We start from the raw sequence: 24898 nt of genomic DNA, 5'->3' as shown, positions 1-24898 counted from the left end.
CATTTCCCATAAAGCCTTTATTGTATACAACCATATTTTTTTCTGTAGCCAATTTTAAGTCTGTTAACGACACCCGGCACACTTACTCACGAAATTTGATTCACCCCAATTCTTAATGAAGCAAATAGCATTCTGCCGACAGTCGTGTCAGTAAGACGGGAGTTGTGTTTAACAGATTGCATGCATTTCTTTGAATTTTTTTTACATATTTTGAAGTATGTATTCCAAATTGCTGTAATTGTAAATGGAATCCAGAAACTGCCTTACCATTTGCAATAACAAGTTTTCTGCTATATGAACATTCAGCCAATCGCAATGCCAATGGAATCTGCCGTCAATCTTTTTCCTTTACTTTTATCTATGAACTGCATCATTTTTCGTAATGATGTGTCCAACAAATGTGCTGAGTAGCAGACGGTTTTACTTCATTTTTCATTTATTGTGAAAGTGTCTCAACTCGTAGAAACTAAAAAATTTGAAATGTTTTCTACACAGCTAATCACTACACCGACGTTTTCAGCATTTTGAACTTGATTTCTTTCAACATATGGACCTTACTCTTCTGGCCAATTCAGTTATTTTGTTTGTATTTTTATGTTTTTCGTTATTTTGCTTGTATGAGGTAGTTAAATACGTCGAACAGTAATATTATACAACCGGGGGGTTGGCAACTCCCAACCAAAGTGTACGGATTGGCCTTACTTTGGCTTAAAATTGGCTTAAAATTTTCAACTTTAGCCTAAAATTCTGCTGAAGATCCAGAATGATCCTCGACCTAGTGTACGAGTTTTGGAACAGTTGCCAACCCCCCGTATACAACCGTTATCGAACGTTATGCAGGTTAGCCTCTGCATCCCACAAACAGGTTAGCCTCCGCATCCCATAAACAGGTTAGCCAGTGGTTAACCTGCATCCCACAAACAGGTTTCCTTTTTTTTTCTTTTTGTAATGCAGGTTAACCATAAACCGGTTAAATTCCATGCAATTAACTAGATATCTGTTTTGATCAGTTTAATTTCAATGGGCATTCTATTCCATTGATCACTAAGAAATCGTTTGCTTTTTGTAGTATCCCAGATGTTACCATTTAAAATCTTTCGAATATGGGTATCAGGGACGTTGATCCAATTTCCTTTGTCTGCGATAAGCATTAAGAAAAACCATTTTATTTTTATTGGATTCATTACATAACAGTTCTTCTGAACTCGAGGTGTCAAAGGACGTTTTGACGACACTTGACGGACTTCAAACTATCGGCTTCAAAAGGATGCTAGAGCATTGCGTCAAATTTGGACAAAGCGTAAAAACATTTACTTAGTTTTAGCAGTAACCTACAATAGTAATTTTATACTTTGATTTATTTACTTATTCTTTTGTATGATTTTGTTAACTGTGAAAATTGAGAATTATATTGACTGCTGGCCTGAAATAAGGCCAGTGAATTATTTTATTATTATTATTTTTTACCTATCTGTCAGTGAAAAATACCTGTTCTTGACATTCTGGGCTATTTCAAATATGGGCAGGGCCTATCAGTAAATAGCAGTAGTAGTAGTAGAGTAGTAATTTTTTGTTGGGTAACTCTTAAAGATCTTTACACTTCTAATGCTTCATATTTTTTGGTTAAAAATGATAAATTTACTAATTTAATTTTCCGTACAAGAGTAACTGTTGTAGACTTTTGAACGTTTTCCGTCGTTACTTCCCCGTGTAAAAATGAAATCAGTTGATCGGAAACGCAACATTTTACCTCTGTGATACTGTTATGATGTCTATAATTAAGATGTCTGTTTTCATCAAACTTGTGAAAATTTTCATTTAAACCATCACTCTTCAAAACAAGAAAAGTGATCTGATTACGAATCAAAAATGTTTTCTAAGATTTGAAGCCGAATTTCGTTGATACAATTTATTTTTTAAAGATTCAATACCGATTTTGAAACGTCTAAACTGAGTCGAATCCAATCAACAATTCCAATACAAAAAAAAAGTAGCACAACTATTTTATCTCGTGTCTGTGGTGATAGAAAACCTGTTCCCGAATGCCTCGTACCAATGTAAGGGACGGATATTCCAAAAACTTGTTTTTTTCTGCGCTCAATATTTCTGTGTCCGTAGAACAACATTCAGCATATTCTAGAGTAGTCTTAATTTAAAGAAAGGCTTTTGAAAGAAAATCATTGCGCCCTTTGTGTACACACATCAAAAAGAAGGACATAGCCAACGCCAGTTTGGCATCCAGTTATACAGCACGCAAGTTAGTCTTTAATTTGAAACAAAAAGAGCAAAACGAGTTGGTTGGATTGTTTCCGTTCAAATGCTCTTTCTTTCAAGTTAGCCCAATGTTCGGACAGCTTTTGTATACGCCCGTTAATTTCCTCCGCAAGGTGATGCCCTTTGGCCAGTTTTTGACCTGCTTGAATAACCCGTTGTACATCAGGATCGTGGACTTGCATCGCTTGGAGAATAGCTTGGGTTTCTTTGATGAGAGCTCGAACTGTGTCAATATCCTTTCCACGACCGGCGATGACTTCGTGTTTCTTAGCTATCCAATCTTCTTCCACTTCTATTTCGTGGAAGAGCTGGTATGCCTTTAGAGAATCTCCCAGCTTTCGTTGGCGCTCAGCCAATAGAGGCGTAAGCCCGTCGAATCGCTTGACCACAGCTTCCTGTCAATTTTAATAATTTGCTGTTAACAATGACATGAAGTAGTAAGTTTAACTAACAATTACCTTTTTACTCAAAATGCTTTTCAGGTCAAAATGTCCACATTCGGAGAACTGCTGAGCGGCTGTCACGATGATATCGATGATATCTTTGTGAGTTTTAATGTCTCGCTCTAGAAGAGTATGCTCTTTAGTCAAAAGTTCCACGCTAGCCAAATCGCTGCCAAACTCCTGGCTTGATAGTGTAGCTTCTACTTCGGCAAGCCAGGCAGTCATATTATCGATTCCATGATTGAACTTCTCCAGTTGCCATGCCTGAGACATGTGGATACTTTTCAGCTCCGTCGCAGCCAGAAGGACCTCCCATAGTTTAAGTACGTCAGTCAGGTGAGCTTGGATTCTTTAAGTTAATCATAGCCATAGATCTGTTTAAAATACTGTGCATCCCAAATAGGGCAAGAAACAATAATCACATACTTGACGAGTACTTCGACTCGATTCTTACGAGACATCACATCTTCCTCTAATTTTTTGTGGTTTTCCATTTTCGCGTTCAAGTTTGTGGGACTCAAATGATCATCGTCCGACATCATGCCGATTGTTTCATTGATCCAGGTTTTCGTCGGATGACAATCTTTTTCGAATTGTTCTAAACGAAGGAAATCCTCAAGCAAGCCACGTAGTAATTTAGCCTCAGTTGCTACTGACTGGATACTGGGCAACTTTTTGGCTTCGTCAGGTTGAACAACCTACCAGCCATTGTAAAAAAAAAGTCGAGAGAAAAATAACAAGCGGAATTTTCAGGCACAGAAAAATGGCTTATTTTACCTCTATAGGTTGGGTACTAGCCAACTCCTCTTGCCCGAGCATTTGACGTTTCAATGCCAGCTTCCGCATTCGCTGCCAAGATTGTTTCAGTTCCTACGTAAAATTTTGGTTCTTTAAAAATCCAAGCAAGTTAGTGGATTCTAAACCAACGGCAGTCCTGTTTACCTCTCTGCGGCGTCTAATGACAATATCTTCAGGGTGATTGCCCTCAATAAGTAGATCTGCCAATTTCATCACATCGTTGAAATGCCCCTCTTGAGCTGCAACTTCTTCGTTGAATTTCACGTATTTTTGCTTTAAAATCACTTGAGAATCATGTTCTGTCTTTAAGTCTTCTGGCCAGACGATGACTTCCTGTTTCTCGCAGAAAGGGTAAGTTTATCAAAAAGAAAAAATCAATAGCTAAGAAAAAAAAAACTACCTTGTAATTAATCCAAAACATCATTTGATCGCAGAGATGCTGAAATTCCGCGAACTGTTCCTGAGCAGCCACTTCTTTTGGTGATACAATCTCCCCCATATTTAATTAGGATCGTTCGTTTCTGATGCGCAGTATTGGTGGCCACCACACACTGAAAAATACGACTTGATACTGAGGGCTCTACCAGTCTCTAAACTACATAAAGACTCCCTGACGAGTATTTGCTACCGTCACAAAATTCTATAAATAAAAAGATAGATTGGAGAAGAACACAGGGGTAAGATCCTTTTGTTACACGCTGCCAACCGATCTCTACCCGAGTTCTTTTTGTATTTGAACTAGAATTCTATCATTGGTTTTTTGCTCTATCCTGCGCAATACTTGCATGCCATGTTGTCTTTTTCAAGAAAGACTAGATGGTATCTCTTGAACCATTAGTCTAGCCTCGTATAGTTTACGGGGGGAACAGAAAGTTGCAGTCAACAGTGATGCTGAAACGGAATCATGTCATTAGTTACCTGTCAGACATATATCAGACTTTGAATAGCCTGAACATCTTGAAGTGCAAGGCCGTCTGTTAATACACTCAACTTTACTTTGGGCAGCCTGACCTCGGAAATGTGACGTAGCTATGATAGGCATCAAGTTATTTTTTCATCGCTGCAGGGTAAAGTATTGAAATTAATATAGGCTACATTTATTTTCTTTCTTTTTTCTTTTTTTGTGCTTAAAAGAATTCAAACTTGTTTTTGTTTTTTTAGGTTATCTACAGCAAACAATCTACTAGAGGTCCTTCTAAAGAAAGACGCCGTGAAAGCATGCGAGTCTGGAGTGACACTGGGCTCGGTCGAAGATGCGTCCGAAGGTATAAAAGGAAGACGCATCTTGAGCATAGATTCATAGTGATTTGTGTAGTCTTATCGTCATCGCAGGGTTGACTGGTCCTCTCCTTCAAATATGAAGTTCCTTTCACTTCTCTGTCTTTTGCACATATGTTATTTAAAGGAACGCTTTCCATTGGCAACGATTCCAAAACTCGGTCAGGTGCGTGGGTCGAAAATGACCTCTGTGTCCGGCAGAATGTTCTACGCGTTTCGCGGTATTCCGTACGCACAACCTCCGGTCGGAGAGCTCCGGTTTCGGGTAAGACTTTGTTTCAGGGATTTCAGTTTTTTTTTATTTTTTGCACTTAACTAATATCAATAAAATCAATATTACAGGATCCTGTACCTGTTATTCCTTGGCTTGGAAAAATTTATGACGCAAGCCAAGAAGGCCCCACCTGTGTTCAGTTTCATGGGAACTTACGCCTTGTAATAGGAGTGGAAGACTGCCTCACATTGAACGTTTATACACACGATGTACGCATGCTTCTTGTAATGAAGTTTACAAAATTATTTAAAATAATGATGATCACCTGCAGCTGAATTTTACAGATAGCGGCAGGCCAGTAATGGTATGGATTCCGGGTGGGGCCTGGTATAAGGGTAGCGGTAATGGTGTAACGAATTTCTGGGGACCTGGCTACTTTCTTGATCGGAATGTAGTTCTCGTTTCGATTAACTACCGACTTGGCCCTCTAGGTTAGTCTAGAACTATAATTAGAATTTCATTCAGACAATTTTAAAAACTTAATTTTATTCAGGTTTTCTAAGTACGGAAGATAGTGAAGCTCCTGGAAATTATGGACTCTTAGACCAGTCCATGGCTTTACGGTATTTTTTTTATAAGACATTTTGCCAATATTTAAGTCTGGAATATTTACCACAAAAATCATTAAAAAGATGGATACGTGACAACATTCGCTATTTTGGTGGTAACCCTGACTCTGTTACAATTTTTGGCTGCAGTGCTGGAGCTGCCAGCGTCCATTACCATTTATTATCACCCCATTCGAAGGGTAATTATGAGAGCCTGTTTTTTTTTTTCTTCTTCTTCTTCTTCTTCTTCTTCTTACTTTCTCCTTTGCTTATGGTTATTTAGGCATAAAGCTAATTAATGTTGTTTTGGCTTTCGTGGCTTTATATTCCAGGACTGTTTCATCGAGCCATCGCCCAGTCAGGCTCGTCGCTCAATTCTTGGGCGCTAGAAAAATCTGTGGGATCCTATACTAGAAGACTGGGACAACATTTCAATTGTCCACATTCAAACTCAAGTGAGATGGTAGAGTGTTTACGAACAAAACCAGCGAGAGAAATTGTCGGATTCCGGAGGAAAATTGAGGTACCGTCTTCTTTATAACGATAATGTGGTGGCAGCAGGCACCAACAGCTTTATTTGCCTTTGATTTTTTTTGTATTCAAATTAAATTCCTGTAATAGATTATGATCGAATACCCCATTGCATTTGGTCCTCGGGTAGATGTTGAGAGGAAATTACCATTTCTTCCAGATGACCCACGAAACCTTATCAAGCATAAGCGAATCAACTCAGTACCTCTAATTACGGGACTTAATAGTAATGAGGGCGCTTTGATTGTACTTAGTAAGATAATAGCAATCTTGTGATGCCGCATTTGTTAGTTCCTACGTGAGTTTATCATTTTGTTAATGTATTGCAGTGCTCCTTTCCAATAACCGTGAATTGCTGAGGAAATTCAACAAAGATCCTGTTAAATATCTCCGCCTCGTTGTGAATGCGGATCACGTAAACGAAAAAATTGTTCAGCAAATATCTAATCGCTATTTTGCTCTAGACAAGCCATTCCATCCAAATCAGCTGCCTAAACTAGTTGAGGTATAGGAGGTTGTTCTATACGGTTAGCTTTTTAAAATATCTTTCTAACGTAAGTTTAAATATATTGATTACAGATATTTTCCGACTATGCCTTCTTCCAAGACATAGATGAATCAGTTCAATTGTTGGCAAAGTTCAGCGACCAGCCAACCTATTATTATTTATACAACCATCGCAGTCAACTGTCTTTACAAAATGTTTTGGGAGTATCTTCTAGCACAGATTTGAGTAAAATAATTTCATGTAAATTTTCTGTACAGCTGTTGCATTACTTTGATTTTGTTACATAGGCGGCAGTCACGTGGACGAACTTTTCCTTATGTTTTCCCACTTGGCGCTTCCACGCTTGCGATCTCCTCGTGATGTTAAGGTGTCAAATATGTTACTCGATTTATGGACAACGTTTGCAAAAATTGGGTAAAAAAGTTGAAAGATATTACGATTACAGAAATATTGAATATTCTTTCAAATTTAGGATACCGCGAAGTGACCTCTTGTCTCCTGTGTGGCTGCCTACTAAAGAAGAAGAGCCAAGATATCTTAGGATAGAAGCCGAGCACCCATCCCTGGTGAATGAATCTATGCCATTCCACGAACGCATACAATATTGGAAGCGAAAGCTTAGGAAATAATATCAAGGATTCGTTATCAAGAGAATCCAGGCAAGTGAGTTGGAAAATATGCCGGATAAACGAGTATCCTACGATTACGTAAAAATGTATTTAAATTACTGAACAGACCTCCTTATTCAGGATTGAAAATGAATGACAAACACAAAAAAAAGGTTGGGAATCCCTAGGGAAAATAAACTTGATTTTCGTGTTCGTTCGTGCGCAGTTTAGGACGAAAATCATGGTATTTAACAAAAAACGGAATAGGCCAGACCTGTTCTTTATAATATACGGGTGTATTCCGAATCAATATAAATTTTCTCCTCGGTTAGTTGTTTTTTTTTTTTAGAAAAAAGGAATTAAAGTAATGTTAAGCGCAAAAACTCTGTTCATCCGTTTTTTACGTTTAATTAAAACATTTAAGCCTAACGAGAAAACAAACTTGATTCTCGTTATTCTCATCAAGCTCTGAATCGAAATCACGTATTTTGAACTAGATCTGGAATTTAGCCAAATGTGAAAAAGTGGGAACATTTGAATTCTGGTAATAACATGTCGAACAAGGCCCTAGTGAAATTATAATCTAAATTTAACGTTGATTCCGAAAAACACATTCGTTTTCTCGTGAAGCTAGCCGTTTTATAAGTAAACTACTTTTAAAATTCATCTTTTAAATATATTTCAAAAACAAGACGCCTAATGAGAATTTAAAATGGATATTCGTTAAATTTAACGAAAATCCATTTTATTTTCCCATTCCATTCCAACTATAAAAATTTTTTTAACCATTTGAAGCAAAACAAAGCTCATTTTTTAGATTAACGGAATTTCAACTTCTGGTTTTAAAATGCCGAATAACTCCTTATTTGTAAGTCTGTCACACACATCAACAGTACAGGCTGAGGGCTGACCCTACGAGCAACGACAGTTTTAGCTACAAATGCTTAGCGCCTCGTCTAGCAACTAGTAGTTGATATATTCTAGGTTTTAAATTAAAAATTGGAATCAACTGTCTAAGGTTAGTAAAGTTCAAGCACTGAAAAGCAAGAATTGTTCTGATTTAAAAGTAAAATCTATTTTCTTTGTGGGTTCCAGGCGGAAAAACTAGATGTCGTTACCCAATTTGGGTTGGACTTCTTTAGATGACTCTTGTATCGTAAATATTTTCCTGCTTCTTGGAACAAGGGACATCAACCAATTGTCATTGGAAAGATATGTTTAAGGTAAAAGATGTTTAAGGTATTTGAAAAATGTGTAGTCATGTTAATAAAGTAACTTTTTGGTATTCTTAAATTAGCAGGAAAACCCTAATGCTGGAGGATGAAACATTTGTTTCTCGTTACTAGTTTTGTAAAACAAATGGTAAATTGGTAAAATAAAACAACATGTGACCTATTACTTTAAATAAATTGTTTTCAAAAGTGGAGATTGATTCCAAATCTTCAGCTTCCCAGGCAGACACCCATCTACAAAGCCATGGGTGATAAATGATGTTCACAGCGGACACGACTGTGTTGTAAATTTGTATCACTTTTACAAAGCCAAACAGGTATAACAAAAATGGCATTTTTCAAATTTTGTATATAGAATTATGTTGCTTCTTTGCTTCATTGGACATCTGATTTAGATCACATGTCTACTGTGAAAGAGATCATGTGTCTCAACGAAAATGGCTCTCTCTGTTTGCGACATCAGACCTCCTCACTGTGTCATTCTGATGCATAGCTCTTGAAATCAAGTTAAACATTTTGAAACATCTCAGGTCAAAGCTGAAGTTCTAGGTCTGTAGGTTTTTTCTGTTTGTAAACCCATGATTAAAACTAATTGAAATGCAATTTATTGTCTTGTTTACAGAGGTATTAGAAAAGTCATCGCCTTTTGGTTAGTTTCTTCGCCATCTGATCATCAATTGGAGTGATTTTCACTTTCTCGACGTCATTGCTCAAGTAATTTTATAACTTTATTCTTCGAAAAAAGTTGTACTTATCTTCAATTTTTAAAAGAAAACTTTTATGCATTATTTTTATCTCGAGGTTATATCGATCCGCAAAGGTAAATCGGAAGAGGGTATTCTTTCATTGACATAAATAACGGAAATTTTAAGCATTAGCAAGTCATCCGCATCCAAACAGATCAAATTCAACAGGTATTCCGCCTCGTCCGGCAATTTACCATCCAGCAACACACCCATCAACATTATGTATTAAAGAGGAAAGTAATTGACCAAATGCCGACTCGACTATTTCCATGCAAGATTAATGTTAAAATCCAAGGAGATCCGGCGAGGAGGATGTAACGGACTATGTCATGTCAAACCATTAGCTGAATACAATGAATACTATCAGTTCTCCAGAACGAGAGGTAAGGTAATTATAGGCAATCGTTTATATATTGATTAATGTTTCGTTTCCTTTAGGCCAACATAGGTTAATAATCATACTAAATCAAAAGAGGTCCATACTTGAACGAGATTTTAAAACGATAACAGCTGGAAGTACATGTGGAAATTTCAAAAAACGCTTCCTGCACCTTTAGTCGCTGGTTCATCTCGAAGATAAAATATAAATTGTTTTATAAATTGAAGTGTATATCTGGGCTCCCTTCTTTTCTGTGGCCCCGTTTCCCCTTGACTTGTGATAAGCCCGTAGGGGGTCATGCCCCTACTGTGATCAGCAGTAAAGGTTGTGAGTGCGCTGTCCGGAAAGGGGACGTGGGGGTCCTCAAGTTCTATGAGATCATTGGAGGGCGAAGAGGCTACCCACAAATCCGAATAACGGTTAATCGCTCACGTAAAAACTTGTCCGAAACCTTCCATCCTTTTCCGGCTTCTCTTAGCCACGCCCCGGGTAATCTCCCCGGGGGTTCGGTTCAATTATTATTTGGTTTACTTTAAAAGTTATATTTCAATACAAAATTTTTCAAAAAAAAATTTCAAAAATATCTTTTTTTTCTGGCATGTTAGTCTTTCTTTTTGGGCGACGCATTTGAACTAATTCGACTTCTGACGTCTGAAATACGAATGTTTCTTCTTGAAACTTAAGTAGGTAGATTTTCATGTTTACCCATACAGTCTATGTTATTTGATTTTAACTTCTTTTACAACTTTGTTGACTTAGTTTATTTATGTAGACACTGTTTGAAAGTTCCAGTTCAGCATTCGATTAACATCAGAATAATTCATATATTATTTTATCTAGACTCGATAAGGAATCGAACCTTTACTCTTCAGCATGCCAGGCCGATGCTCAACCACAGAGCCATGAGTCACATTTGGGAGCTTACTGTTTCGCTTTGTCATTTGAGGTATGTGTGCATTTAGGTGTAAATACACATAGGCTATATACACTTAAATTTATATTGTTAAATGGAAATTTCCATGGTAAACGGATGACATATTATTCCCTTTGCAGACTGTTTAAGTGTGCATGAGAAGAGCTGCCATTTTACTTAACTAAACTGCACATGAAAATGGTATATATCAACCCAAAGCAAGAATAAACAGTGGAATTTAATTTATCAACTGCGACTCAACTACTAATCTTACTTTATTCAATTAATCACCCCTAATCTTAAATTCAAGGATACACAGGTTTTCTATGTGTTGTTTCATAATGATTGTATTAATTTTCTTTTCACAGACTACAAATAAAATTAGCTGCAACAAGGTAGTGCCGTCATTGGTAGCCAACTATGATATAACTACAAGAGCCTAATGAATAGTTTTTGCAAGGAAAAGGTTCAAAAAATTTTACGAGTGCAATCTCTCTCAATTCCCTCCAATCATCAATCTACCTCTGGGAAACATGTAGTAAGATTTAAAAATAAACTATAATCAATCGAATGAGAACACAGTGTGTTTAGTATAAATGTTTGTGTACAGTCAAGTCTCTTTCCAGTTGAGAAAGAGATCTTGGATTCTCATAAAGCCACAAAAAATTTCTGTTTTACTACCAATATTGTTAACATTAGACAATAAAAGCAAAGCCTTTAGAATTATGAATCAGAAGATCAGAATAGTCAAACAGTCGACTTGTCCCTTGTCAAATCGGTAGAAGAAACATTTTGCTTCCTTACTGCCCTAAAAACCAATTTCCTTTTGATAAGGAAATTGGTTCTCACTTACGTGCTCACGTCAACGTCACGTTAACTATTTCCAAAGCAGACGAACTGCTCCGCAAAATCTCGCCGATTGTTTAGTACTGTCACTGGCTCGCCATCTAGTAGAAAATTCGGTGAGATCAAGTTAAAAAATAAGTCAGACTTTTTCTTTTTTTTTTCAATAACAGATATGTTGCTATAAAACAACATGATTTGTTTTCGAAATTCAACGACAATGTCGAAAATTTAGTTCAATTTGACTTGGAAGAAACAGTTTAGGAGTTTTTCAAATACAAAGTGGTTTGGAGAACCGCCTAACATGCGGGAAAAGTAATATTCCATTCGTGAAACAGCGATTCTTTTTTTTAAAAAGCAAATTAAGTTTTCGTCGAATTCCAAGTGAAAATTCTAGGCCAAACTCTTTTTAAATAAAAAAGGTCTTACTTCGCTTATGGAGAGGTGGGTGGGTTTCAAATATGGTCTCAAAGTGGGTGGTGCCTCCATCACTACTGCATATTTTCAAGACATCTAGGGGAGAAATTACCAACTCCGAATGATTTTCTTTGCTATATCAGCTGTTCTGTCAGCTGTTCCATTTCGCGTGGCGTCGGACCTGAGGATGGTAGCTTGAAATTGACGTCTCCTTTCTTGAAATTCCAATTCCAATTTCGTATGCTTGGACATGGATTTTTTAAATAAAATCCATTCTAGGTTGTGAAAGGTATTATGTCAAAAATTCTTGTCAAAGATTTAACCACACATATTCTTAATTATTTAAAGGAGGAGTATGGCTTGGCTTCACCAGCACGTTTTTCATCTCCGTTAGGCAAATGCACCCATCTTGGTAGCAAAGGTGCTACATAAAAAAAGTAGTCCTTTAAAATCTTTTACACAATATAAATCTATTTAATTCATGCAGGTGCCATTAGGTGATGTTATAATTTATCATTGACTTTAAGTTTTGTAATTGTACTTTCAGGTCTTTCATCTTTGGGATGTACGTGATATGCTGTGGTAGATGCAGAATCATTCTGTGATAAAAAGGAATGCCATCAATGCTCTGTTGTCAGTGTAATAAAAGATTATCAATATCATTTTTGCATTGGTAAATTATTAGCTCACACGCAAGAAACCAAGAGTAGTTCAAGATGATTTTGGTCCAGTCATTGTTCCTTACCAAGTAGCTGATTTTGTCACATTGTTAAGGTCACTGAACAATCAGAATCTATAAAAATTCTTTGTCAACTACTATTTATAGATTCTTTGGGGGTTTTTTTAAGATAAAAAAATTTATATTTGTTGGATTGTGAAAAGGGAAGTTAACTTTCCTTCTTTTTCGACGGCTCGAAATTTAGAAAAAGTTTGGTATAACTATATAAGTCATCAAATATGACTGTATAATGAGAAAACACTTAATATAAAATGAAATACAAAACAAGAAAAAATACATAGGAATTTTTTTGTATTGTCCCACCTCCTCCCATCAATTCCACCACTATTTTACATAACACTTTAGATAAACATAAATACATACACAAATGAACATACATTTACACTAAGTTAACCCGTTGGCTGCCAGGCCACGCAACCCATAGGTTGCTGTAACTACAGTTGCTACGCATCACGTCAGAAGGATCGCGAACAAGGTGGGACTTGTCCGAAGACAAGTCCGGGTTGGTAAGATGATAGAAACCATTCCGGGAATGCACACCCCAGGAATCTATCACCGCACCGACAAAGAGAGGCCCTACTGGTGCATTGCCTACGGCGCCTAAAGGCACAAAGCCTTTAGGCGCGGCGACTGTTCCCCCTCATGCACGAGGCAGAACAGCGCCCGGTCCCTAAAAGCTACAAAAAAAATGGGGCGCAAACGGGGTGGCAGCCAACGGGTTAACTTATACACTACAATGCAAAACAAAACAATACCAGGGCGACGATCCACGGTGAACTTCCTTCATCGCCGTGGGCTGTCTGCTGAACTGCATGCTTTTTGGCTATCTTTTTTGTTTTGCTAAGCCATGTCGTTCTTCTAATAGAAAACAAAGATATTAGCATTTTAAATGTCACGAAGCAATACTGAATGGAAATTACTAATTGCTGGATCGAGGACGGAGAACGATACGAAGACAGCGATGACGCAAAGGAGAAGGCGTAGGCGAAGACAGCGATGACCCAAAGGCAAAAGCGTAGAGGATGACAGCGATGAGGCGAAGGCGAAGGAAGAAGACAGCAAGGCCGTAGTTCTGATGGTGGATTTTGTACCGGTGTGAAGAGGAAAATAGTGTAGTTCTAAATGAATGAAATGAGACGAAGGCGAAAAAAAGCCTTTTTAGATGAGGAGCAAAATGTATCTGATATAACCAAAGCTGAAAAAACAATTAAACTTACGCTTGTGATCCAATTGGGTCGAAACTGAATAAATTGTTGAAATGGCAATTTTGCAGAGAAGGAAGATGAGAGCTGTAATTCTTTCACAGAAAATCACATCACAATAGAGAAACTTAAAATACCAAATGGGATAATGGTGTTTAAGCCAATGCATACTAGCTCGCTCAGTGAGATGAGAGGCATAAGGTGATGATCAAACCACAGAGATGAATATTCCGCACATGTCAGATAATACACATCACCATACTGTAACCCATGAGCGAATAGGTAGAATACAATTAGGTGATGGCATTCTAGTCTACACAATTTGTGTTGTAGATCTACCTCTATTGTCAGCATCTCTTGCGCTTTTATTTCCATGAACTGTATATTAAAAAAGAATCATGCTAATAGGACGGTGGTGGGTAGAATGTGAATTCTCTCAGTGTGCAATAGCATGATGGAAAGTGAAGAAAGAGGGTGGCTCACAATTATATGGTTCAGTAGCTTGCTTAGCTGTTAACAAAACTAACTGTTACAAAAAAGAAACAATAATTTTAGTTAGTTTTCCCTTTCCAACACACATATCACAATGGATTACCTAAATGGTAAATAAACTACCGTAAAATTATAGTTGAATTATCCTTCGGAACGCAAAAAAGTAACAGAAATGACAGACACTAAGATCACGTTTTGTTCGGGATCACTCATTCTATGGTATCGCAATAATGGGTGACAAAAATTCAGGGTAGTTGAAAATTAGTCCACTAGATGTCTGTAGCTATTTTTTGGAGAACTTGCATTGCCATCTACTAGTAACAATTTACTTCAGTCCTTAAGGCACACCCTACTTAGAAGCTGAACTTGAATGCCCTCCCCGTAAGCGAATTAAGCCCGACTTTTGAGAAATTGAAACTCAACGGCTCTCGGTGTTCGCAAAGTTCTCGATAGCCTCCCGACTAACCCCGTTCGCGTAGCGGTATTTACGCGTTTAGTTAGCGGTGTAGTGGTTCAGTAGCTGACAAAGTGAAACCTTACCACACACAAAAAACTTTTTATTTTAAGGATTTTCTTTTCAATACATGTCCAATGGTAGCAATACTGAACAGATAACACACTGTTAATATTTGATGAAAAAGCCTTTGAAACACTAGATAGGGTAGAAACTTAACAAACATCCATTTAACTTGTCGCTCGTAATATTTATAGAAAACGCACATCAACGCCATCTAGTTTTTCCTCCTGAAACCCAATAGATTTTACTTTGAAATCCGTACAATTCTTGCTTTTAAGTACTTGAACTTTACTAATTCCAAATAATACTAATTGATTGACTAGACTTCCAATAATTCCAATTTTAAACACAAAAACCTAGAATATCAACTTCTGGTTGCAAGACGGTTTTACGTCATGTGACGCTTCTCTTTGCAGTAGCCTACCTTTTCCAATTACCAAAGACGTCAGAGCTGTTCTTCACTTTTAGAAGCCTAAGTACCCTGTTACAGTCATACTTTATGACCACTCTGAATATATTTTAACAATTTGCGAACATATACCACATTTTTTGAATGTTCAATTTCGGGAAATGGCATAACGCCTCCAATGGCCTTCCGCTTGTTTTTGGGCGACATCCGAACGTTCCAAAAAGAATTAGATTAACAATTGGGTGAAAAAGGGTAGATTTACAAGGGAGAGCAACAACAACCCACCTATAGCTGCACATTAACGTTTAATTTGTTCGACGAAAAAAAACTGCACCCATTATTTCCAACAATGTGCATGGGGAACGCGACATTAGACCACCCGACAGACGACCCGACTACCCGACAGACCCGACAGACCAAGACATTTTTGAAGAGGCTACAGTCGGCGAAGAATGCGACACCAGCCCCCCCCTCTTTAAATCATTCAAGTAATGGGGGGCTAGTGTGGTCTCATACCACGACACACCCCCCCCCCCCTAAAAATCATTCCATTAAAGCAGGGGCCAGTGTCGTAGTCAAATTTCAAGTTAAATTTTTGTGCTTGATACAACAAACTAAGCAGGATTTTGATTCTAAATTTAACGATAATCCATTTTAAATTCTCTTAGGCGTTTTCTTTTTGAAATATATTTCAAAGACGAATTTTAAAAGTAGGTGCGCTAACACCACTTTGTTTCTGTTTATTTATAAAACGGCTAGCTTCACGAGAAAACGAATTTGTTTTTCGGAATCACCGTTAAATTTAGATTATACCATGTTATTTTGATTGCATTTCAAGCGATGTCGTTTTTTGCCGATTTTGACAAAAGTGAGAAGGGTATAGCCTTCCCACTTTTTCATTTTTGGCTTAATTCTCCATTTAGTTGAAAATAGATGAATTCCATTCACAATTGAACGACAATGGCGAAAATCAAGTTTGTTTTTACGTCAGGTTTGTAGGTTTTCAAACAAACGTAAAAAACCTAAGCATTAAGCTGATGCGCTAAAGGAATTCGTTCGATGATCGAAAAATTCGAGTCATTATTGATGGAGTGAACACCGGTAGATTTGTAACGTGCGGCACGTGAAGAAGAAGAAAAATTCACGCGGAACAAATTGAATGATCTTGAACAGTAACAAACAATAATTACTTTTACTGCGATGAGCGATTCGGTTCCACAGTAAGGACAGGAACTTGACCGCAATTTTCAATTATAATTTCACTAGGACCTTGTTCCCAGGGCTCCCCATCAGCTTGAACTGGCTGCTTTCCGAATATACGAAGCCGGAAACTTTTCCCTCTACCTATTCGTAAAGGTTCCGACAGACCGACCTGCATCTGTGCGATGTGAAATGAAGAAGACACTCCAATGACCTCCATAATACCATCACCATACAAACACTTTGGCATAAATACACCTTCTAGAAAAAAAATTGTTTTAAAACATCAGTCATATTTATCTTTATCTTTGAATTATACCATATATCATTTGTACCTTGCCCCATATTCCATGGTTTTATGCCGGCGCCCCATGAATCAACATTAAGGAAGACAAGAGCCTGAACAGACGGCAACTCAATCGGTTTTTTATCGATAATGAGTTCGATTTGATTTTCTAATCCTTCACAACTCTGTTCAACAACATCTTTGGTACCGTAAGTAAAATAAATAAGTTTGTTAAAAAGTCGATGACTGAATAAATACATTGGTGACTGCCTCGTTAAATGAAAATTGAGGGCTACACGGGCATCAACACCGACACTGAAGTAATTATTAAAGCGCACTGAGCGCCCAGGAAAGCGGATACCCAAATGCCGACTGGGTCGTATGTCGGCAAGCCATCGGTCAAGTAAGGCAGAAGAACTCGCTTCTATTTTCTTTAAGATTCCATGAAAATCCACAGCGCCTTCAATATGCGGGCCCCAGCCCAAAGCACGGGACAAATCATTACCTGTGCCCAATGGCAGTACAGCCGTCTCTGGTAAATGCTGCATTTACAGACCAAAACTATGTAACTAATCAGCATGTCTGCGTGTCAAAGGAAAATCAAAAATCATACCTTAACATCAAGGTTCTGCACAGCATTGAGAACCCAAGCGATGGTTCCATCACCACCGGCAATCAGAAGTCTACACTGAGTTTCTTTCAGCAACGCACACAACTGCAGAGCAATTTTAGGTTCCTGATCGGATAGATCAATTGCCTGCACGGCATTTAGGACTTTGCGAGCTGACGAAAGGAGGTGACAGGCTTCGTTACTTCCAGATTTACCGTTCCCTAATTGACAAATAAAATTAATATTACGCAAAAATTAATAAAAGAATATAGGTAATACCAATAACGATCAAGGGTTTCCACTGGGGTCCCCACTGGGGCTCTTTAATACTAGCAACAAGACACTGTGATCGTAAGCGACCTCTGGGACTACGTCGAAGTGTTATACAGTTCGGAGGAATTATAAAATTCCGATAAACCCCTAGATTACACAGATCAGCTAAATTGGGAAGACATTTCTCGTGGACAGTCCATTGACACCAGCAACAGCGGAAATCGGAGAAATGTCTTTCATTGCCGCATTCCTCCTCGCAAACATGGCAGATTGACTCAGGGGGTAGGTTACCTGAAATCACCAGAAACCAAAATAGGAATAAATTTTGAAATGAAATATCATTCAGTGATTACTTTACCTTTCACCCATTGGTGTTTCATGGATATGGAATCAACAGAAACTTGCTTGCATTTCAATCTTTTGTCTGCCTTATGCATGCACCTTTCATCGGCACACACTCCACAGGAATCACAGCGCAGTCCACCCCCAAGTAACACATGCTCGCAAACACTGCAATGAACTGCCTGGGAAATAAAATAAAAAAATTCCTGATTGGTATGAATTCTACCCAGATAAACACGGCAATACTGTCACCTGCTCTGTATCACTTATACTACACCAGGAGTGTCCTTTAGTGAAGTCATAGACTTTGACGTAGTAAACCTTACGGCGCCATAATCTAAAGAGAAAATCCAGCCCAATGAGGCCCAGGATCACTTCAATGATAATACCGGAAAGTCCCATATCCCATAGTAGTAATAGAGGCCACATTTGTTAGCCAGGAAATGTTGATTTCCTATAAATCGTGTCATAAAATAGGTTACAGGCAAAATAAACGGAAAAGGTTTGGCAACGACTTACAAACTTGATACTTTTGGATCTTGAAAGAGTGGCAATGTAAAATGCAGCATGCCGTGAATGGCTTCGCTGACGGATTGCGTCCTGGACGGAAAAATGTTTAGAACAGCCGACTAACGTCAGACTTCAACGTAAGGGAGAAACTAACGCGAAGCCATAAGATAAACTAGCAGACGTCAAGGCAAAATAACAATGCCGCAGGGAACATCTGGGGGAATTGACAGTCAGTTACGTCAGCCTTGATTGCTAGTTTAACTTGTATCCACTTCGTTTTGCCTACGTTTAATAACTTTCTATTCCGTACACCGTACTTGAGAAGGTTCGAAGATAATATGATTAGATTTTCCCCGTTGGACTCCAAACAAGCTGGCCTAGCTGACTCTAAGCTCAGAGCGATGGGAATCAAATATACGTTTTTCGTTGTGATTCGCTTTAATATAGTGTTTTCGTGAAAAGTCTTCAAATGTCTATTCTTCAAAAAAACGTTGAACATATACGCAAGAAGATCGCAGGGAGTAAAATTTCATCGCAGTTGGTAGGATTCGAACCTACGCTCCAAGATGGAAACTGATTTCTAGTCAGTCGCCTTAACCACTCGGCCACAACTGCCACATACATCGTGTCTGTTTTATAAACCTGATGAGTAAATGTGTTTTACCAATCGTAAGCTTGTAAATATTATGGAATTAGAAATTTTAGGCCACTTATGTTGGAGGACAAATTATGAAATCAACATTTTTCTGTTGAGTGAACTGACACGGTAGAAAGCGTGCCATAAATCATCGTCAGCTGTTCTTACGTAGCCTATGTAAGAAAGGAATCGTGAAAAATTTAAAATATAAATCAAGTTAAAGAAAGTCATCAAGCACACTTTAAGTCATTGGAGATCAGCTTTTTAGTTCTGAATCGAATTCGATCAGAAAAAATCAAATACTCTAGCTGGTTAAAAAGCTAAAGAAATCAAGGGTAATTTATGATCTTTTCACAATGGTTTCGTAGAACCACGGTGGGTACAATGGGTGTTTGTTACTCAATAATACTCAACTCTCTTCTAGATAACGTAAAATATTACTACACTTTAATTACAGTTAAATCTGGGGATAGATATAACTTGTCTTAACTGAAATCTCCACATGTACAGCAATACAGATTTAAAACTTTTTGTGCAGCACGCAATTCTTGACTGACGTCAAAAACGGCTGTTTGGCATTCAACGAGTGATCAACGAAAACCTAGCAAAAATTCAGTACCGTTATTGCTTCGCTTTTCCCCAGAAGTTCTAAATATTTTTTTCCCAACTATTGAGTCTATCCTGGGTAATGAAATATTAAAAGGATACCACGGGTTGTCGGGGTTACCTAAATGTCAGCGACAAGGACGTTGCATAGATCAACAGCACGTACATCCAGATTCTAGCACGTAGGTCCCAAAAAGAGATCTGTGTTACTACCTACCGAAAAGTGGAGCTCAGAAGAGTGGATCGCGTAACGAGCTGCTTTTGAGTAAACAAAATATAAAAATAGGTGCAACAGAACAAAAACATACTGTATGAATCACGCATCAAAGGGATACAGAGTTTTGCGAGGACGGCGTCAACGTGGAGACAATGCGTTATACAAAAATTAAGAACCATTGACGACATTTGAACCTTGACTAGCGACTCAAAAGCGCACGCTCGTCTAGCTACGACAGTTATACAACAATTTCTTGTGGTAAAGAAAAAACATGTAACTGAACATCATGGTTACGAAATTTTAGTTTTATGTGGTCCCTTTGCATTTTTAACACGAAGCTTAAGAGATTTGACATTATTTACAGGTTTCAGTAAGACACAATTTAACAACAGTGGATATGAAGTTCAATAAACAAACTGAACTGTAACGTTCAATCGGTCATTGTCGAATCACATCACGGTTATTTCGGCAAGGTATAGTGATGAATATTTCAAACTTCTTCCTATCCGCTTGTAACAAGGACGATCATTGGGATGGAAGTTTGGCAAAAAAAGAGGCGGCATCGAATGCAATTAGGTCCGTCTATGAAAGATACTGTGTGCTTGGCACACTTTGCGGAAACGTTTCCCGCGTACAATCCGCTGCACACTTATACACCATCGTTCCGGGAAGTGCCAGTATTGATCGCCGGGGAAGACGGTCGACTGGAAAGTTGGCTGTTGGTATGGATGACACGCACTCCCGAATCAGGCAAAGTAACTGATACCGAACATGAGTATGGATGTAAAAAGGCAGCTGGGGAGATTCTGACAGCCTCGTCGTAAGATGGAGGTTTACATCCAACAGCAGTTTCGTAGTCTGGTGGTTTGGTGAGAATATTCCCTTGCTGTTGCTGGTGGAATGAGTCGCCATTTTGAACTGGGACGGCTATGACATGAATATTGGGTTCTGCGCTACATGATGTATCCTACAAACAAACGGTGGAGGGAAAAGAGAAAAAATCAATAATACAAGTTAACAATGTTAAAGACTAGGTCAGCCATCTCAGAGAAGAAAATAGCACCAACCTGATTGGTGGATGGATCACCGCATCTATCACGTATAGTTAGCCAACGGCAAAGCGCAATGCAGATGCAAAGGGCACCAGCAACGACACATCCGACGCCTAAATATCGAACTGGGGCGAAATAATGTTGAGCGAATCCAATCCAGTTGCAAAGGGCTCCTACGAGCAACAGTGACAGTCCGTAACGGTACATTCTTCGAAACTGTGCTCGTTGATAGTCTGAACGATCTCTCGTTGGGGAACATTGGCTAGATCTTTGCTGATGACTGAAGGTAAAATCTTGAGGATCAGATCGCGTGTCTCTTTGTTGGAGAGCTTCAGCTCGTTGTAAGCCAATCATATCGCCAGTTGGTGTCATCTAAATACCAAATCACAAACCCACATGATTAGTTTCTTGACATCCGCATTATGCAATGGAACTCTCTCGAGACGGTTGGTGACATTAAGCAGCTGTTTGTGAATTAATTCATTTCGCGACAGATAAATATTAATCCATAGATTTTAGATAGCCTTGAGCGAAAACATCCACAGCATGGGCTGAAACAGAGTCGGTAATTAACCAATTCCAAGGTCCAACAGGCATACCTGGCATTCTACCATATCGGGGCGGACGTTACGAATAAATTTTAAATAGCAACTTAACTCGTTTAATTATCCGTGCACTGTGTTTTGTTTGTTTTTTTGTTGTGGCGGATTTTCGTAGTTTAGTCTGTTGCTAAAGAAGATAATTGATTTTTGGACCCTCTAGCTATACCAGTACTACGTGTATACACAAGACTAAAAAAACTTTTCAGCTTCACTTCCCCTCCCGAAATCTTAGTTGGGCACGGTTCGTATCGTTACAGACTTAGAAATGTGAAGAAAAGTTTACAGTTACCTACTAGCGACAAGTTGGCTAATGGCCTAATGCAGGCTGGATGTCGGAACAAAATAGAAAGCTGGAAGAAAGTTATTTCTGGGATGACGCGTGCTCATCCAGTCACGAAACACTGATCTGTAGAAAAGCTTCTGCTCTGGCCGACGCCTCGAAGGTAACTGAAGGTTAGACGTGTATAGAACATTGGAACGCCCCCACGTTCACCATAGAGACGGTGTGAGAACTCCTGACCACAAGTCTCTGCATTAACCGCGAAAATAATAAAGAAATAAAAAATATTTACCAAATTCAGCCGGATAGGACCTGAACACTATGCAATACGTTGTGACGTCAATGGACCACTACCGGGTTATCCGAAACAAAGCATACGCGCACACACACAGAGAAAAACAGGGCTCAGTTTGAATCATCGGTTGATGAAACTGGATAAATTCGCTCAGCAGCCTTTGACGATTCTCACGAGAATACTAAACAGCATTTCACGCTCAGTTGCGAGACGTATTCAGTAACGGCCGACGTCTTTTACATAGAGAAGCGACTTGTTAACGTGACAGGAGCTGCTGTTCACTTTATAGGAGCATGAGCGCTTTCATGACCAGCAGTAGTTAAACGATGGCCTTTGTTTATGGTCGTTGCTTAGTCGATACGTTATTGATTACGACGCCAATAGTTAAGTGTTTGGACGAGTCTTGTGAGTCACGAACTCACGAGACATAGTAATTACGTAATGGTACTACCATTCTTTTTTATGCGTACGTACAACTGAGGGCGGTTTCCTGAACTTTGTTCCGTATTTTCCACATTCTAAGACTCATTTCAAATTAATGGAAAGTCGATTGTCTATGGGCGCTAAAACAAATAATCGCCTTGACTTTGGCACATTTCGACTGCAAATAATACTCCATAGATGGCAGTATCGTATTATTAGAATTCAGAAATCAAACGGATGTAGGACTGTTTTTCGTTTACGTTGCGACAAACTGGGAAAATATTTTGCAATGGTTTTACTTACGCAACTAAATCTTCATGTCCACACTTTGGTTAAGAACGTTTCCATAGAAGACGTAGAGCATTTCCGTCTTCTTTCAGACAGAGGTCCGTAAAAGCATGCGCGACAAGGATAGCATTAGAAACATTTTCTCTCCAAAGTTCGTCCCTAGTCCAGATTCTTTTAATCATTTCTGGATTATTCCAGCAGAGTTGGCCGTAATGGTCACTACCGACTTCTAGACTACCCATATTTTCCCATCTACTGTCCAGCACATAACCAACATTCGACCTGTGTTCAAATATAATTAATTTACTGATTCATCTGTTAGCACAAATCAGTTTAGGCATACCGTCTCATCATTCTTTGAACAATATGTTGACTAGACACCCTTTCATTTCCTACTTTTAGTTTAAAAAGTTTCAGTATGGCCTTGGACTGGATGTAGAAGACCTTACTTAAAGAGTCATCAGGAATAAATTTGTCATTCAAAAGTGTGTATAACATTGCCTGCAAATGAGCCATAATTAATAATGTTTTAAAAGCAATATAAAACAAAATTAGTTTACCTGAAATGTCAAAAGGTTGATTCCCATATCGCTATTTGATTTAATACCTCCTTTAGTCCACAACTTTTCTTCTAGCACAAATAAGTCACTCGTTGGTATCACTTCTTTGACTCTGTGGACCTACATAAAACTAAATTATTAGTTTTAAGAAAAAAAAATTATCAATGAGAATCATCTTATACCAAGTCAAGGATAACAGCTGAGCAGGCTTTAACATCTTCACTAAATAGTGGATAGGTTCCACAATCAACTACCTCATTTAAATGAATGTCTAGGACAGCCCATGTTGCAGCTATGGGTGTTACTTCAATCCCAGTTACCAACTGTGCTGTCTATTGCTAGAGAAAATCAGTGGAGTGAATCTGTGTGAATATTTTTACAGCTCTTACAAGTTGTTTAGTTTCAACGAGGGGTGAAACTATTGCCCATTTCTTCAAGGCACTATCATTAAATTTCTTTTTCAATGTGCTAGTGGCTGTATCCTCTGATTTTATCCCCAGATGTTTTGATAAAATACTCTTCATCAATACTCTATTACATAAAAGCTTCTTTGATGAAATCATGTTGGCTTTTGTCTTTGGTTCAGTCTACAAAAAAACGAAGTTAAGTGAGACGTGGTGCATTGAGCTTCTTTTTTAGTTGTTTTTACCTTCTCTGTGGATCAATGACTCGTTCACTGAGCACGTGTTACGCTCACGGGCTCCTCAGTCGGAATCCTCGATCAATGGACGTTAGCCAGCATTTAAGAGAAGAACTCGGCCAGGCTTTCAACTTTACTATGTGGTATTTAAAGAATCAAACGACAGAAACCACAACTTCCTCGTGAAAATTTCGTGTACTCTCTCAATCCTACAATACAACCTTCAACGTGTGGGATTTCGTATTCAACAACCGCAAAGCAGACGACCGCAAAAGTTCGAATACCGAGTTGAATTACCTGTTTGATAGAGGGCATGGTCTGGAAGACAGCCAAATCATTTGAATATGAGAACATGATCCATCCCCCAGAATAAAGAAAATCGTAAAAAAACGGGGAAATCTTACCAAAGTACTTTCGGATATGACAGGCAACCTTGACAGAGAAGACATAACAGACAGGAAGCAAGTTTTTTATGTGTAGATGGATCAGGTCCCTCCAGTTTGCAGCTTTAGTAGCCCGACCGTTAGATGGTGTTTCTCAAAAAAAAAAAAAAAAAATCAATGAAAGAAAGAGGGAGGAGGATGGGAAAGTGCTGCAGGGCTGGCAATAACCGCCAACTTCTCCTCTCCCTGAAGCTACCGCCGAAGTTGTCGAGTTTGTTCCAGTGCTCAGCTCATTTCTTTTTCAGTTGAGCACCATGATTTCCAGTCGAGCGGACGTTCATGGCCAAGTCTCCTCGATTCGGCCGTCATTTGATCGACAGTTGCTGTTGTGAAAATTTTTGTGTGCCCCAGTGTGTTTGTTCCGCCATTTGTCTCCAAGTGTCGTCGGCGTCTCTCGGGCGTCAAAACGTTGGTGAAAGTTAATACGAAGAAGAAAAAGAAAGAAACAAAAATCCCGCACTCTGAGGAATACAGTTCTAATGA

At 38.5% G+C, this 24898-nt stretch overlaps 6 protein-coding genes, 1 long non-coding RNA gene and 1 other non-coding gene across 49 annotated transcripts; 2 read left to right on the top strand and 6 right to left on the bottom strand.

Moving 5' to 3' along the window:
• Nucleotides 1–1894: 1894 nt before the first annotated feature.
• On the bottom strand, nt 1895–4057 carry LOC116924013 (spectrin alpha chain, non-erythrocytic 1). The gene is made up of 6 exons (XM_032930553.2): nt 3916–4057; nt 3660–3848; nt 3495–3587; nt 3144–3415; nt 2733–3066; nt 1895–2669 (listed from the first exon to the last, which is right to left on the bottom strand). The coding sequence occupies exons 1-6, from the start codon at nt 4012–4014 to the stop codon at nt 2259–2261; spliced, it is 1398 nt and encodes a 465-aa protein (XP_032786444.2). The 5' UTR covers nt 4015–4057; the 3' UTR covers nt 1895–2258.
• LOC116924010 (venom carboxylesterase-6) lies at nt 4052–9845 on the top strand. 30 transcript variants are annotated; one of them, XR_006646521.1, is made up of 24 exons: nt 4052–4192; nt 4258–4582; nt 4677–4780; nt 4848–5058; nt 5136–5276; nt 5339–5498; nt 5561–5630; nt 5700–5815; nt 5948–6138; nt 6237–6399; nt 6476–6651; nt 6726–6879; nt 6942–7068; nt 7127–7317; nt 8080–8280; nt 8358–8485; nt 8560–8624; nt 8685–8811; nt 8890–9043; nt 9117–9208; nt 9296–9314; nt 9367–9408; nt 9472–9623; nt 9679–9845. XR_006646521.1 is itself a non-coding variant. In XM_032930546.2 (15 exons), the coding sequence occupies exons 2-14, from the start codon at nt 4547–4549 to the stop codon at nt 7281–7283; spliced, it is 1806 nt and encodes a 601-aa protein (XP_032786437.2). In that variant the 5' UTR covers nt 4052–4192; nt 4258–4546; the 3' UTR covers nt 7284–7313; nt 7404–7589. The 30 variants fall into 30 exon arrangements, 8 of the variants coding, with proteins under 8 accessions (XP_032786437.2, XP_032786436.2, XP_032786435.2 ...); XR_006646522.1 differs by having other exon boundaries at nt 9266–9314; nt 9373–9408; XR_006646516.1 differs by lacking the exon at nt 9367–9408 and having other exon boundaries at nt 9409–9623.
• A 2078-nt stretch (nt 9846–11923) lies between these two features.
• LOC116924002 lies at nt 11924–12454 on the top strand. The gene is made up of 3 exons (XR_004394723.2): nt 11924–12081; nt 12141–12229; nt 12340–12454. It is a non-coding gene; the product is annotated as an uncharacterized LOC116924002 (long non-coding RNA).
• Nucleotides 12455–12805: 351 nt separating this feature from the next.
• LOC116932016 lies at nt 12806–15604 on the bottom strand. 8 transcript variants are annotated; one of them, XM_045173637.1, is made up of 6 exons: nt 14329–15604; nt 14073–14259; nt 13871–13994; nt 13749–13772; nt 13452–13649; nt 12806–13386 (listed from the first exon to the last, which is right to left on the bottom strand). In XM_045173637.1, the coding sequence occupies exons 2-6, from the start codon at nt 14106–14108 to the stop codon at nt 13355–13357; spliced, it is 414 nt and encodes a 137-aa protein (XP_045029572.1). In that variant the 5' UTR covers nt 14109–14259; nt 14329–15604; the 3' UTR covers nt 12806–13354. The 8 variants fall into 8 exon arrangements, 6 of the variants coding, with proteins under 6 accessions (XP_045029572.1, XP_045029571.1, XP_045029574.1 ...); XM_045173636.1 differs by having other exon boundaries at nt 12806–13389; nt 14073–14111; nt 14349–15601; XM_045173639.1 differs by having other exon boundaries at nt 13749–13828; nt 13905–13994; nt 14329–15598.
• A 630-nt stretch (nt 15605–16234) lies between these two features.
• On the bottom strand, nt 16235–18859 carry LOC116932011 (diacylglycerol kinase epsilon). 3 transcript variants are annotated; one of them, XM_032939700.2, is made up of 7 exons: nt 18382–18859; nt 18115–18316; nt 17879–18040; nt 17527–17811; nt 17251–17468; nt 16687–17179; nt 16235–16612 (listed from the first exon to the last, which is right to left on the bottom strand). In XM_032939700.2, the coding sequence occupies exons 3-7, from the start codon at nt 17955–17957 to the stop codon at nt 16344–16346; spliced, it is 1344 nt and encodes a 447-aa protein (XP_032795591.1). In that variant the 5' UTR covers nt 17958–18040; nt 18115–18316; nt 18382–18859; the 3' UTR covers nt 16235–16343. The 3 variants fall into 3 exon arrangements, with proteins under 3 accessions (XP_032795591.1, XP_032795589.1, XP_032795590.1); XM_032939698.2 differs by having other exon boundaries at nt 17879–18044; nt 18382–18851; XM_032939699.2 differs by having other exon boundaries at nt 16471–16612; nt 16671–17179; nt 17879–18044; nt 18382–18851.
• A 46-nt stretch (nt 18860–18905) lies between these two features.
• Trnas-aga lies at nt 18906–18987 on the bottom strand. Its single transcript has one exon. It is a non-coding gene; the product is annotated as a tRNA-Ser (tRNA).
• Nucleotides 18988–19905: 918 nt separating this feature from the next.
• Nucleotides 19906–21918, bottom strand: LOC116932013. Of its 2 annotated transcripts, none has more exons than XM_045173633.1 (3): nt 21780–21918; nt 20900–21256; nt 19906–20799 (listed from the first exon to the last, which is right to left on the bottom strand). In XM_045173633.1, the coding sequence occupies exons 2-3, from the start codon at nt 21254–21256 to the stop codon at nt 20482–20484; spliced, it is 675 nt and encodes a 224-aa protein (XP_045029568.1). In that variant the 5' UTR covers nt 21780–21918; the 3' UTR covers nt 19906–20481. The 2 variants fall into 2 exon arrangements, with proteins under 2 accessions (XP_045029568.1, XP_032795595.1); XM_032939704.2 differs by having other exon boundaries at nt 21776–21917.
• LOC116932012 lies at nt 21877–24517 on the bottom strand. Of its 3 annotated transcripts, XM_032939703.2 has the most exons (9): nt 24377–24517; nt 24194–24290; nt 23982–24108; nt 23722–23919; nt 23515–23664; nt 23333–23452; nt 23116–23273; nt 22788–23054; nt 21877–22015 (listed from the first exon to the last, which is right to left on the bottom strand). In XM_032939703.2, the coding sequence occupies exons 4-8, from the start codon at nt 23893–23895 to the stop codon at nt 22817–22819; spliced, it is 840 nt and encodes a 279-aa protein (XP_032795594.1). In that variant the 5' UTR covers nt 23896–23919; nt 23982–24108; nt 24194–24290; nt 24377–24517; the 3' UTR covers nt 21877–22015; nt 22788–22816. The 3 variants fall into 3 exon arrangements, with proteins under 3 accessions (XP_032795594.1, XP_032795593.1, XP_032795592.1); XM_032939702.2 differs by lacking the exon at nt 24377–24517 and having other exon boundaries at nt 23982–24252; XM_032939701.2 differs by lacking the exons at nt 21877–22015; nt 24377–24517 and having other exon boundaries at nt 22680–23054; nt 23982–24252.
• Nucleotides 24518–24898: the final 381 nt, after the last annotated feature.

This window comes from Daphnia magna, linkage group LG5, assembly GCF_020631705.1.
Source record: "Daphnia magna isolate NIES linkage group LG5, ASM2063170v1.1, whole genome shotgun sequence".
NCBI classification, from domain to species: domain Eukaryota; kingdom Metazoa; phylum Arthropoda; class Branchiopoda; order Diplostraca; family Daphniidae; genus Daphnia; species Daphnia magna.
This window is presented reverse-complemented; position numbering and strand designations above follow the sequence as displayed.

What these genes read in the sequence shown, in the direction of transcription:
- LOC116932012 (XM_032939703.2), bottom strand. Translation starts at nt 23,895, where the DNA reads ATGATTTCATCAAAGAAGCTTTTATGTAATAGAGTATTGATGAAGAGT. An exon ending in TCGTTGAAACTAAACAACTT is followed by an intron (nt 23,665 to 23,721) that starts GTAAGAGCTGTA and finishes CTCTAGCAATAG; the next exon opens with ACAGCACAGTTGGTAACTGG. An exon ending in GTTCAAAGAATGATGAGACG is followed by an intron (nt 23,055 to 23,115) that starts GTATGCCTAAAC and finishes ATTTGAACACAG; the next exon opens with GTCGAATGTTGGTTATGTGC.
- LOC116932011 (XM_032939698.2), bottom strand. Translation starts at nt 18,291, where the DNA reads ATGTGGCCTCTATTACTACTATGGGATATGGGACTTTCCGGTATTATC. An exon ending in GTATAAGTGATACAGAGCAG is followed by an intron (nt 18,045 to 18,114) that starts GTGACAGTATTG and finishes TTTATTTCCCAG; the next exon opens with GCAGTTCATTGCAGTGTTTG. An exon ending in ACCATGGAATATGGGGCAAG is followed by an intron (nt 16,613 to 16,686) that starts GTACAAATGATA and finishes TTTTTTTTCTAG; the next exon opens with AAGGTGTATTTATGCCAAAG.
- LOC116924013 (XM_032930553.2), bottom strand. Translation starts at nt 4,014, where the DNA reads ATGGGGGAGATTGTATCACCAAAAGAAGTGGCTGCTCAGGAACAGTTC. An exon ending in CGAGTCGAAGTACTCGTCAA is followed by an intron (nt 3,067 to 3,143) that starts GTATGTGATTAT and finishes ATTAACTTAAAG; the next exon opens with AATCCAAGCTCACCTGACTG. An exon ending in AAAGCATTTTGAGTAAAAAG is followed by an intron (nt 2,670 to 2,732) that starts GTAATTGTTAGT and finishes TAAAATTGACAG; the next exon opens with GAAGCTGTGGTCAAGCGATT.
- LOC116932013 (XM_045173633.1), bottom strand. Translation starts at nt 21,256, where the DNA reads ATGACACCAACTGGCGATATGATTGGCTTACAACGAGCTGAAGCTCTC. An exon ending in GTGATCCATCCACCAATCAG is followed by an intron (nt 20,800 to 20,899) that starts GTTGGTGCTATT and finishes GTTTGTTTGTAG; the next exon opens with GATACATCATGTAGCGCAGA.
- LOC116924010 (XM_032930546.2), top strand. Translation starts at nt 4,547, where the DNA reads ATGATAGGCATCAAGTTATTTTTTCATCGCTGCAGG. An exon ending in TGAACGTTTATACACACGAT is followed by an intron (nt 5,277 to 5,338) that starts GTACGCATGCTT and finishes GATCACCTGCAG; the next exon opens with CTGAATTTTACAGATAGCGG. An exon ending in GATTCCGGAGGAAAATTGAG is followed by an intron (nt 6,139 to 6,236) that starts GTACCGTCTTCT and finishes TTCCTGTAATAG; the next exon opens with ATTATGATCGAATACCCCAT.
- LOC116932016 (XM_045173636.1), bottom strand. Translation starts at nt 14,108, where the DNA reads ATGGAAATAAAAGCGCAAGAGATGCTGACAATAGAG. An exon ending in AAACACCATTATCCCATTTG is followed by an intron (nt 13,773 to 13,870) that starts GTATTTTAAGTT and finishes CAATTTATTCAG; the next exon opens with TTTCGACCCAATTGGATCAC. An exon ending in CGTCCTCGATCCAGCAATTA is followed by an intron (nt 13,390 to 13,451) that starts GTAATTTCCATT and finishes GTTTTCTATTAG; the next exon opens with AAGAACGACATGGCTTAGCA.